Source organism: Toxotes jaculatrix, chromosome 9 (genome assembly GCF_017976425.1).
Source record: "Toxotes jaculatrix isolate fToxJac2 chromosome 9, fToxJac2.pri, whole genome shotgun sequence".
In the NCBI taxonomy this organism is placed as follows: domain Eukaryota; kingdom Metazoa; phylum Chordata; class Actinopteri; family Toxotidae; genus Toxotes; species Toxotes jaculatrix.
In genome coordinates, this window is record NC_054402.1 from 17004829 (window position 1) to 17017375 (window position 12547).

The 12547-nt window shown below is 44.5% G+C and overlaps 1 protein-coding gene across 1 annotated transcript; it reads left to right on the forward strand.

The window, feature by feature from the left end:
* Nucleotides 1–8843: 8843 nt before the first annotated feature.
* On the forward strand, nt 8844–11561 carry slitrk3a (SLIT and NTRK-like family, member 3a). The gene has a single exon (XM_041046623.1). The coding sequence runs from the start codon at nt 8844–8846 to the stop codon at nt 11559–11561; it is 2718 nt and encodes a 905-aa protein (XP_040902557.1).
* The last annotated feature ends 986 nt before the right edge of the window (nt 11562–12547 follow it).

The window sequence follows — 12547 nt, forward strand, 5'->3', positions numbered from 1 at the left end:
TTTTTACACACTGGTGTTTACATGTTAAATGTGTCACGAGTTCCATGGCTTTACAGCCACAGCTTTTAGATAAACTGTCCCGTCAAACTGAATTAATTCTGAAAAACCAGCTTGCTTTCTCATTCTGAGATAGGAGATGAAACTGCTAACATGCCTTCCAGGTCTGTGTTCAAATGCTCAGCTGATGGCACAACCAACAGTGCTGTTTCTCCAAAAATGGCCCCAGTGCACTGGTCTAGCTCAGATTATTCTTGGCAAACCTTTTCTCCCTCCAGCGGCCAGTGTCTCTTTTGACTTCTGTGTCAACTTTTTTTTTTCCCAAGTTCTGTGTGATTTGTGTGTGCACATGGTCGCTGCAGTCACTTGCCCTTTTATGGGGAGCGCTGCGTGTTTATGTATGCTAATAAAGGAACAACTGGCATGTCTTTTCAGTTTACATGGACAGTGGGATTCAACATCATATGAAGACAAGTAAGAACAAATCTATGGTTTAAAAACACGTCACAAATGTGATGAAGACTTTTCTTATGACTTTTCTCAAGAACAAATTTAAGAAAAAACTGTGGAAGATTTTGGTGAATGAGGCCCATTGTTCCTGACTTTATGATAAGGTCTGCGATGGTGTCTCAGGTCAAAACAGGCTGTCCTTACAGTGCAATGTTCTCATGAGACTATGACTCCTACTGTGACTTTCTCTGTCTCAATGTCAGATAGTGTGTGTGTGTGTGTGTGTGTGTGTGAGAGACAGGGAAAGAGAGAGAGCACTTGTCTGCATTTTATATTTGGATGCTCTTTTGTCCTGAACTTCGTTTGCACTGTTGGGCCAATCACTCAGACGTGACCACATTAAAGTGCTGCCCAGTGGCCAACACACACACACACACACACACACACACACACACACACACACACACACACACACACACACACACACACACACACACACACACACACACACACACAGAGTTGATAAACTTTGAAAAAATTCAACCCAATATAAACCCCCAGTGTGACATTTAACTTGTTCCGTGGCACAGCATATTTGCAGTGAGTAATCCTGAAGGAATCTGCTTCTACAATAGAAACATCTAATTCTTGAGTTCATTTTAAAATGAGCACATGGGCTTTAGCTTAATGAAAACTTTTCATTGTTCAAATTGAATACAAACATAAATTGATCTTCTCAAAGAATCTTTTCAGTTCTGTTTATCACAAAAAATGTTCCCCAGCCACTGACTCTTAACTGTCAAGGCCAAGCTAGATTCTCACTCTGGAAACGCAATGAACTTTCAAGGCCAGGTCCTGAACTACAAAGAAAACTTTCAAAGTGAGCCCAGCCACAGATTCCATATTTTTACACAGTGCTCTATATAGCCTAGTCTACAGCTTTGTCTGGCTGTCAGTGAGTACCCTTATATATTCATCTTAACGAAATAGGAATCCACAGTGCAATGAATATATTATTTTTTAAAAAATGCTGCTGATGTGATTAAAATCATATGCCTCATTAAGTTATTTTTTTTGTTGTTGTTGTTCATTGATAAGAAAACAGGTTGGTTTTGAACAGACCGACTACGAGAGGCAATACACATAGATAAATGTCCAACAAGTAAAATTATTTCCAGTGACTGAATATTATTAGAGTAAAATATATTTCCATTCAAGCAAGCAAGGTAGGAGATACACGCAATTTATGAAATCTGCTGAGTTGTTGAGCATACAGCATAAGCAATTATCCGTTTATGTCAGTCTATGCAGAATATAAGACCACTATGACCAAGTCAAATCCTTATGGCCACATAAATTAACTCTGTCAAATGGGCAGTCAAACAAGCACACAGGCAGGTATGTACGTCACCGCAGAGACAGACAGACAGACAGACAGACAGACAGACATGAAAGCAGGCAGCCAGTCAGCCAAATAGGGAGGCCATCAGGTAGACAGACTGGCAGGCAGGGGGGCCGGTCAGCAGGCAGCCAGGCGGGGATGTAAGTGGACAGCAAGAAAGGCAGAGCAGCATTCAGACATATTGACTCCCAAGCAGTCAGGCAGACTGACAGGTGGAGAGACAGATAGATAGACAGACAGACGGGGAATTATTTGACTGCGCCTTCCACCATCCCTTGTGGTCAACAAAAGGACTCAGGCAGGTGGCATGAGGTATGTCACTGAAAGCGCTGATGACAAGCAGAGAAGGGGTAATGGAAAGTTTCAAGCGGTTACAGCTTTAAAAAGTTGCATTGGGTTTAGGCCATAATCTTATATTCTGCAGAACATTGTTACTTTTCATTGGCAAGTCAAACTCATAAAAAAAATGACTGTACCTGTAATTTATATGATAAAAGATTGGACCTTTTAATCAAAGTGACGTCCCTCTCTTCTGGCCATTTCTGTTCAAGTATTGTCACGTCGTAATTACTACGGCCGCTAAAGGTCGGCAGACAATGAAACATAACTATGGGTCATAACGAGCTCCTTGCACTGACGACCTATGGGCTTGTTTTTTGTTTTTTACAGGACAACAGTCTTCAGTTGTTCTGCACATTGACCTCTCCACAGGTATGTGTGATATCTCACTATATGAATCAAAACATGAAACATCCTAATCTTTATGATGAATAAACTCATTGTGGTAGTTGTACCTTTTACTCCAGGCTTATGTAAATAGCTGACACCCCCTCTGCTGTACGTGTCACATGAGATCACCTCAGGCCTCTTTTCATTTCAAAATGTAGCTGCGGTTGAGCAGTATTGACAGCCATTTCCTCCCTCGTTGGTTACGGTGATATTTGCTGTCCATGATGACAGAGTTGTCACTGATGTCCCTTCATCACGCAGCGATGACCTTAAAATGTCACCAGTGACTGAGCTGACTTGAACGCCTGTTGCCATGTCATCTCAGTCAAACAATTTGACTGTGCTTTTCTATGTACTTTTATCTTTCTTTTACATAGCAGTAATATAATCAAGCGACAAATCCAAGCATTTCGTTTAAGAGTGGAGAGGGAGTGATTTTTCTGCTCTTAGTGGCCTTTCCTAAGATTTGGTCCATTTTTATTCCTCTGAATGCTCTTAAGTTTATCTAGTTCTCACTGAATGTCTCATTTGGCGTTGGTGTTGCTTTCATGTGCTTCATTCTAAATGAAAAAAAAAAAATAGACAATTTGTACAGTAATTGCCTTCTAAACTAATCCATATGATGCAACACTTCAGCAATTGATTTTGTTTTTCAGTCTTTTCCAGAATGACCAATATGCCAATTACTAAAACAACTCATGTGAGCTTTTTCTTTTTTTTTCATATTATCACCATGGTTAGTGTTTAGACAACAAAAACTATGGTTATGGTTATGAAAAGATGTGTGGTTGTGTTTTTTTTATTCATTAATTTTTATTATGTTACTTTATATTACTTTTATTGCTTGTTCAATAATGGTGGTGCTTCAAAGCCCTTTAAAACAGAATATCAACTGTCCCATTAAACTCCTCCTCCTACCAATACGTTTTGTCACTCACACACAGATTTTTTCTTATTTGAGAGCAATGCCTTTTGTTTTGGCATGATACTTGTCAAACCCAAAACAGATCAATGTCCAATTTTTTGCTGAGTCACTCAAAGTGGAAAGTCTAACTCGTGATCCGGTTAGCTCTGAATGATAATCTTTGGGTTACTGTTGCTTCATTGTGACAAACTCCGACCAATCCATGTCCTGTGAGTTGAATGAAGGGTTTGTAGTGGCCTTGTGTCAGTCTCCCTGACATTAGCTGACAGGCTGAAGGAGTGAATGATGGCTTTTCATAAAGAAGAGTGGCAGTTTTACAGACCACCAGCTGCTCCAAAACACTCTTCCCTAACCCTCCATCCGCTGCTTGTGTGTGTATCTGTGCATGTGCAATACATCTGTTATGTGTATTTGCAAAGTATCACACTATAAAGTAATTTGTAATTATGATTACTGATGTATAAATGTATACATTCATTAATTTTACTTTATTTTCTGGTTTCTGTTGGTACCAGTGTGTATAGTTATGACGGCAGGACACGATCTGGGACACATGCATTGTCAGTGATTCTGCGCTGAAATAAATTTAAAGTATTTATAGAAAGGTCTCCTGACCCCCATAAAACAACATGTAGGACGGGAACAACGGGACAGATTCATTTATTTCCTATATGCCCAGATGATGAGAACCTCCCCTGAGCTCATCATTTAGCCTATTTTCATCCATTACGACACGTAGAGTGGTAAATCTCAATAGGAGTTACAAACGGTATAAAAACGGGAAACATTTATTTCCCATAAATGGTCACAGCGAGAGACCACATTGCATAGGCCACCCCTTATGCCACCTAATATCTCGTATAAATCTATGTAAACTGCTTCAAAATACAAGAGTTTAGTTAACTGTCATCACTTTTAGTCGCTCACTTGTGCTCCACTGTTGGAGGGCCCCCTGAGAAATATAACATAACATAACAAGCCTTAAGGCTCTCAGACAACAGCTCCTTTCCACAACTCACGTTTTAGCTATCCTCTCTATAGTTACTCTGACTGTAAATATGACTGTACCTGTGTAAAGACAGGTATTACCGCAGCCTAATATCGTGGCTTTATTGCAGTGGTGGCAACATTTCAGGTTGTGTGTTTTAATCAAGAGACACTGTGGGGAGATTTCAACTTCCCACTGCAATCAGCCCCCCTCCTTGCAGAGCTGCAAGAGTTGGAAATCGTGATGGTGTCTTAGTTTATGCTTGTGAGCTCTGCCTCGGCTTGCTGCTCACAGCACGGGCTTGTGTTGCCCGCTGGAGGCGAGGCGGGGGAAGGCACGCAAACGGAAAGGGAAAGATGAAGCGCTCCGTGTTTCCCTGTCTCTCCCCCGCTCGCCGTAGATAGTCGCGGCCACCCTGTTCGTCTCCACAGCAGAGAGCAGGGGTATTGGCATGGCTGAGGGGTGCCAACTCCACGTTATGCTCGCCCAACAGCAGCCGAGTAAATTATCCACAGTAAAGACATTGTGATTATTATAAACTGCAATAAAAAAATGGAGATCGTACACACACACACACACACACACACATACACACACACAGAGAGAGGTTTTGCTTCCTGACTGTCATCCACAGGTCTGGAAGTCTCACCCACTCCGCGCGGCGCGCTCCCTGACTCTTATTTATTTATTTTTCCATGCGCGCGCCCTCTGCGAAAGCCAGAGCGCTCCTCACTCTCTCCTCTCTTCACTTCGTTTCCTCTCCTCCTCTCGACAGCATCCAGAACTATAGCGCAACCGTCCCCATCACTCTTTTTCCTCCCCTCCTCCTCTTTCTCTTCTCTCACCGCCAGATCTCTCTCCTCTGCGTCTCTTACCCCTTCGCCCCCGCCACCTCCCCCCTTCCATTTCTCCAGCTTAGTCCCTCACTCCTCTGACGCACGACAGGGAAACGAACCCGGAGAAAGACAGATAGAAAGAAAGAAAGAAAGAAAGAAAGAAAGAAAGAAAGAAGGAAAGAAAGAAAGAAAGAAAAAATAATAAAATCAGCAGCTGACCCCAACCGCCCAATATGATCCACAGCCTCCTGCTACTGCTGCACCGGACAGAGACGCGGTCCTGAAGCCGAGAGGAGAACACTCTCACCCGGCTACACTGTTGTTGAGCGCTCGCCCGGAAGGCGGCGGCGGCGGCAGCAGCAGCAGCGGAGGAGGAGGAGGAGGAGAGGGGAGGAAGAGGAAGCGGACGGGCACAAGTCGAGGACTTGCATTTTAAGCAAACTGCTTGGGAAAAAAAGGGGAGACGAGAAAGAAGGGGAGAGAGTCAGAGTCATCGGAGAGCTAGAGGGGGAGAGATTGCATTCCTATCACGTCTTCATTTCTCTCCTCTCCTCTCTTTTGCTTCAGCCACTGAAAGAGAGAGAGTGAGAGAGAGAGAGAGAGAGAGAGAGGGGGAGAGAGGGGTGGAAAAAAGAGAGAACGAGCGAGCGAGAGAGAGAGAGAGAGAGAGAGAGAGAGAGAGAGAGAGAGAGAGAGAGATCTAACAAGATTCAAACTAGTGGTCTTTTTTTTCTACCCCCGATGCTTTCCAATTGCAGAACCAAACTAAGGTGAGTGGCTGTTTTGCCTGTGCCTGAGCGTATCTTTAGGGGAAATCTTATGCAGATGGTTACATGAGTGTGTGTGTATGTATGTTTATATGCTTATTGGTGTCTGCATAGCCATGGACTTCAAAAAGGGACAACAAGCTCTCCTCATGTAGCTTACCGAGGACAGCGGATCGTAGGGATCCAGTCGACTGAGCAATAGTCGTTTGCTTTTTTTTAATTATTATTATTCACCGTTTTCCTGCCAATGTCACGACGAAAGGCTACTGCATTATGCTTGGCATGTATTTCAATAAACGCTCTGCTCTCTCCGCTGTTCTGACAGCGAGGTTATTTTGGTGGGGAAATTTCCAGTAGATAGCAGCAGCATTCTGGACTGTTTTGGTTGGATTGGAGCTTGGTATATGTCATGGGCGACTTAGTTTAACATAAACCCAAGATTTAAACCTTTTAATGAGTCGTTTTGAAAATGCCACTCGCGATGAGCATCACTTCTAATTCATGTAAGTACAGGGCTGTGGAGAAGCTCCCCAGCTTCGTCTTTGAATCTGTGGCTCATTCACATGCGCATCTCTTCCTCTCTCCCTTCCTCGGTGCCCCGCTCTCTCTTTCTTCCATCCCTCCCTCCCTCTCCGTCCGCCCCCCCGTCCCCCCTTCCTCCCGTTCCTCTCTAACGGCTCGGTCACCCCCATTTCTCGCTCTCTTCCTCACAGCCCGGCATCGGACGGTGAGCGGGACGCACGGGGCAACAACAGGACACACCGCAAGAGGATATGTGAAGTTGGAATTCCACTAAACTAAGTACGTATACCACCCGATTTGATATACCCCCCCAAGGGAATATAATATGGCACGAATTATTATTTTTTTTTAATTGCTTTAAATGTCGTTATTACTTTTTTGACATCGCATCTTCGCTTTTTGACCTCTAACATGGAAGCGGAATCCATAAATCCTGGAGGATTACGCATGGAGAGGGAAATGAAAACTGTGAATTTTGCTGCGAGGAGATCGTGTTCAAGGATCTTTTTTTTTCCTTGGTGCGTTTTACTTTCACGTCTTTTTGGGGATTACAATTTCCTTTTTATCCTCCTTTTTTCTTTTTTTTATTTCCTGTCACTGGGCTTTTGGCTTTTGGTTTCAGCACCATGGACAGCGGCTCTGCTCTGGCAGACGGTCCCAGCGCATGTCCTCTGGATTTCCAGCACCCTCGTTTGAACGGACAGCGCTCCGTGTGTGTGTGTGTGTGTGTATGTGTGCGTGTGTGTGTGTGTAAAAAGTCACAGCCTACAGAAAAGATATTCACAGAGGCTATGTGCGTGCGTGTGTGTGTGTGTGTGTGTGTGACTTTTACCCACTTAACACCATTCACCATGGAGATAGCTACTGAACGGAATCTTCGATCAGCCCATCTTTTTTCTTTTTTTACTTTTTTTTTTATCAAAAGTCATTTTAAAGACCTTTATTATTGTTGTTAATATTATTATCACTCTTCGTCATTTGTCCCTTAGTTATATATGAAATTATTTATGTCTATACCGGTCGGATCTAGTCAAACACAGCCTCATAACTGAGCTTCGCCCACTGCGCTTTTCACTTGCGCCGGTGTCCCTCTAATCCTCAAATGGCATCACCAACTGAGAGAGCCAGAAGAAGTTGTATTGATTGCGTTTTGGGCAAATTACAGGTTTAATTGCAATGAATAAGTCGACAGTTTCCCTCTGTTTGTTGGGTTTTATATGTGGGGATGTAACCGAAGAAAACGCCGAGGGCAAATAACGCAAGCTCTGCCGCTGTGTGCATATCGGAATCATCGGAACAACTCGACTATTTTCCTTTTTCTTCTTTATTTTTGATATCTTCACACTGCTAATTTTAGTCCTTGCTCTTTCTGAAGCCCCAGTGCTACTGTTTACATAATATTTACCGATTTGTTTTAGCAGATTTCCATGACTCATAGACGAGAATGTACAAGTACGCCGAGGTACATTTAAACGAGATGGATGTTCAGCAAGTCCCCTCAACAGTCCCCATCTCCTCCCACTAATGGTCACCGAGCTGACACCTATTCCGCTCCCCGTCCTCTTCCTGCCTTAGACCATCGATGCACCTACTCTAATTTCCACCGCGCATTTCTGGACTTTCATTTACCGTAAGAGGGATTGAGGTCCCTGTTATGTAATAAATACAGCGGAGGGACCGTGTCTCCTCACCAGTAACCTCACCCACCTGCTGTTGCCTTCGTTTATTTATGGCAATAAGCATCTCCCGGGTGATTTATTGCGACCTTACCAGCATATCTACTGTATAATAAATGGCATTTACGTCTATATAGTGACAGTAAATGTCTGAATGTAGAGATTTGCTTGTGTTGCTGGGTATCATATTACGCATCCAAGTCTGCTATATTTTGTTTGAAATACCCAGCAGTATTGCAACATTTAAAGCAGTCTCCAAGTCCATTCTATTATTAATTAGTATTCATTTCAAAGCTGTCTTCCATTCTACTGAAACTAATGCACCCTTCCTCTCCCCTCTCTGTCTCCTCACTGCCTGCCTCACCTCAAACTTCACTTTGCGAGGGTGTGTGTGTGTGTGTGTGTACCTGTGTGTGTGTGTAATCACTACTCCTATTCCCTCCCTCCTTTCCATTCTCTCTCTCTCTTTCTCTCTGTCTCTTCCCTGTTGCAGTGCTGTGAAGTGGCTCTGTCCCTGGAGCCGAGACTTCATCCCCTTGGTGTCAGCGAGGATGCTGTGGGTTACCTTGCTGAGCACCATAGCCTTAGGATGGACCACCCCGATCCCACTAATAGAGGACTCCGAGGAGATCGACGAGCCCTGCTTCGAGCCCTGCTACTGCGAAGTCAAAGAGGGCATTTTCCACGTCCACTGTGACAGTAAAGGATTTACAAATGTCAGCCAGATCTCGCAGATATGGAGCCGGCCTTTCAAACTCAACCTGCAGAGAAATTCCATGAGGAAGCTTTACTTCAATAGCTTCCTCCATCTAAACAATGCCATTTCCATCAATCTGGGTAACAACGCATTGCAAGATATCCACGCTGGAGCGTTCAATGGCTTAGGAATACTCAAACGGCTGTTCCTACATGAAAACAAACTAGAAGTTTTCCGGAATGACACTTTTCTGGGGTTGGAGAGTTTAGAGTATCTCCAGGCGGACTACAATGTTATCAAAAGGATTGAAAGTGGTGCATTCAGGCACCTTCACAAATTGAGAGTGCTCATACTAAATGACAATCTGATCCCCGTGCTCCCAAATTATCTTTTCCGGTCTGTGTCACTCACACATCTGGACCTCAGAGGAAACAGACTAAAGACACTGCCGTATAGGGGCACGCTGGAGTACGTTGGGAGGAGCTTAATGGAAATCCAGCTGGAGGAGAATCCCTGGAACTGTGTGTGTGAGATTGTCCAATTAAAAACGTGGCTAGAGAGAATCCCTTATACGGCTTTGGTAGGTGAGATCACATGTGAATACCCATTCCACCTACATGGGAAAGACTTACGGGAAATCAAGCGCAGTGAGCTCTGTCCGCTGCTCTCCGATGCAGAGATTGAGGCCAAGCTGGGAATTCCCCGGGTCCCATTTAGCAATGAGAACACATGGCCTACTAAACCTTCCTCCATGCTCTCCTCCTTTCACAACACAGCATCTTCTGTGGAATACAAGGAAAGAGTTGTCAAGCCTACCAAACGACCTCGGCCCACAAAGAACCCCCCAACGCCTCGTAGCATCTACCCAGGCATCAACCAACCCCCTATTGCTGGCTACCAAACAAGGCCTCCTATCCCCATAATTTGTCCAGCTGGATGTATTTGCAACCTTCACATCAATGACCTGGGGCTGACGGTGAACTGCAAAGAGAAAAGCTTTCACAACATCTCTGAGCTCCTCCCTCGGCCCCTCAATGCCAAGAAATTGTATCTCAGTGGGAACCTAATACAGAAAATCTACCGTTCTGATTTCTGGAATTTCTCAAGTTTGGATTTACTGCATTTAGGGAATAATCGGATATCCTACGTCCAGGAGGGCGCCTTTATTAACCTGCCAAATTTGAAAAGTTTATACCTGAATGGAAATGACATTGAGAGGCTCACCCCTGGGATGTTTCGAGGGCTTCAGATGTTGAGTTATCTTTACTTTGAGTATAATGTCATACGTGAGATACAACCCAACTCTTTCTCCCTAATGCCAAATCTCCAGCTGGTTTTCCTCAATGACAATCTCTTACGCTCCCTGCCCACTGACGCCTTCTCTGGCACCAAGCTTACACGCCTCAACCTTCGCAACAACTACTTCCTTTCCCTGCCTGTCCGTGGCGTTCTGGAGCATCTGACCTCCATTGTCCAGATTGACCTCCACCAGAACCCCTGGGACTGCTCTTGTGATATAATTCCCCTCAAACAGTGGCTGGAAAAGCTCTCCTCTGTCATCGTGGTGGGAGATGTCATCTGCAAGACACCTAACTTTGCTTTAGGGAAGGATCTGCGTTCACTGGAAGTTGAGGTCATCTGTCCTGAGCTTAAGTATTCCTCCGGTCCTTCGCCAGCCCTGCCTGGTGGGGATGACCTCACCACGGGGAGCTCTGATATGGGGGAGGCAGGTGGGAGAGGAGCAGTTCCACTGTCTGTCCTCATCCTCAGCCTGCTCATACTATTCATCTCTGCTGTATTTGTGGCTGCCGGGCTTTTCGCTTTCGTTCTCCGTCGCAGGAAGAAGCTACCCTTCCGGAAACGTTCTGAGGTAGATCTGACAGGGATCCAGATGCAGTGCAGGATTTTTGAGGACCCACCGAGGCAGAGTAGCGCCGGTAACACAGGCACACCAGAGAAACCGCCACCCAGTATGCACACACACGCTCACACTAGTCACACACATGCCCACGGTCACGTTTATGATTACATCCCCCACCCGGTGACTCAGATGTGTAACAACCCCATCTATAAGCCTAGAGAGGGCGAGATAGCAGAGGAAGACAGAGCTCAGTTTTCAGAGAAGAAAGACAATGGCAGTAGCAGTAGCAACAGTAACTACAGGACCTTGTTAGAGAAAGAGAGAGAGTGGACCCTGGCCGTCTCCAACTCTCAACTCAACACCATTGTCACAGTCAACCACACCACGGCTGACATGGCAGGATTTCATGAGAACGGAGGGCTCTGCCCTACAGTGATTGACAGTCAGAGGCCCACGCCGACAGTGGGCTTTGTAGACTGTTTGTATGGGACAGTACCCAAACTAAAGGACATGCATGTGGCGCATGCGCACCCACCAGGCATGCAGTACCCCGATTTGCAGCAGGATGCACGGCTGAAGGAGACATTGCTTTTTACGGCGGGGAAAGGCTGCTACCCCGACCCGTCCCAAAGCGATTACCTCGAGTTAAGGGCCAAACTTCAAACCAAGCCGGATTACCTCGAAGTCTTGGAAAAATCTTACCGGTTTTAACATCTCTAGCCCATGGAGAAAAAACAAAAACACAACACATTCACTTTGCCACTCTCAAAACAAAATCACCCAAAACCAATATTGAGAAATAAACTTGAAAAAGCAGCATGATATAAAATAAAATATTATATAACAGTTACAACAATGTTCCCCCCCAAATCACTTTGGAGGAGAGGCCATTCTCAGATATTTCAATGAAGTGCCTTTTTTTCAGAGTAGCCAGCAATGTCAACAGCCGTTATTTTTATAATATATAAATATCTCTATATGCCCGAGAGAGAGAGAGAGAGAGAGAGAGAGAGAGAGAGAGAGAGAGCAAAAGAGGAATGAGAGGGGCACCGGGGAATAAAACATACGAAACATCCTAAAATATATCTGTCACTAAAACCCCTTTTTGTGGAGTTACCATGAAGTGCAAGACACACGGGAGCTGGACGTCTCCCTGACTTTGGGGGTTTTCTTTCTGTCTCTTTTACCCCTCACTAGGATGTACAAACACCCGGGGGGCGTGCACATAAAGTTTGCAGGAAATGATGGAAAGAGAGAGAGAAAAAAAATATATATACATATATTGAAATGAACTGCAGTTTGCTGCATGCACTCGCTTCAGTGCAGGAAGCGAGGGGATTTACTCAGAACTACCACATCACATTACGAACAGAGATACTGCAACGCATTTACAGTTCAGTGTTCTATTTAATTTTTATATCTTATTAATATGGTTATTACTATTAATGAGGACTTCTGTCTATATCAGGGTGCTTCTCGTAAAAAGGACGCGCCGACGCACGGATGGTAAAACATTTGTGAATATTATTATAAGACAATGCTCAAGGTTTTCTGGATATTTCCACGCACTTTGTTAAGACCCCCCCTCCTTTCCCCACCCCCCACCCCCCATTGCTTCTGGATTTCCCCCCCATCGTCACCCACTAACGGCTTTGTAGGAGGCACTTTTAATGTTTTCTCTCTCACAAAGATTTGAA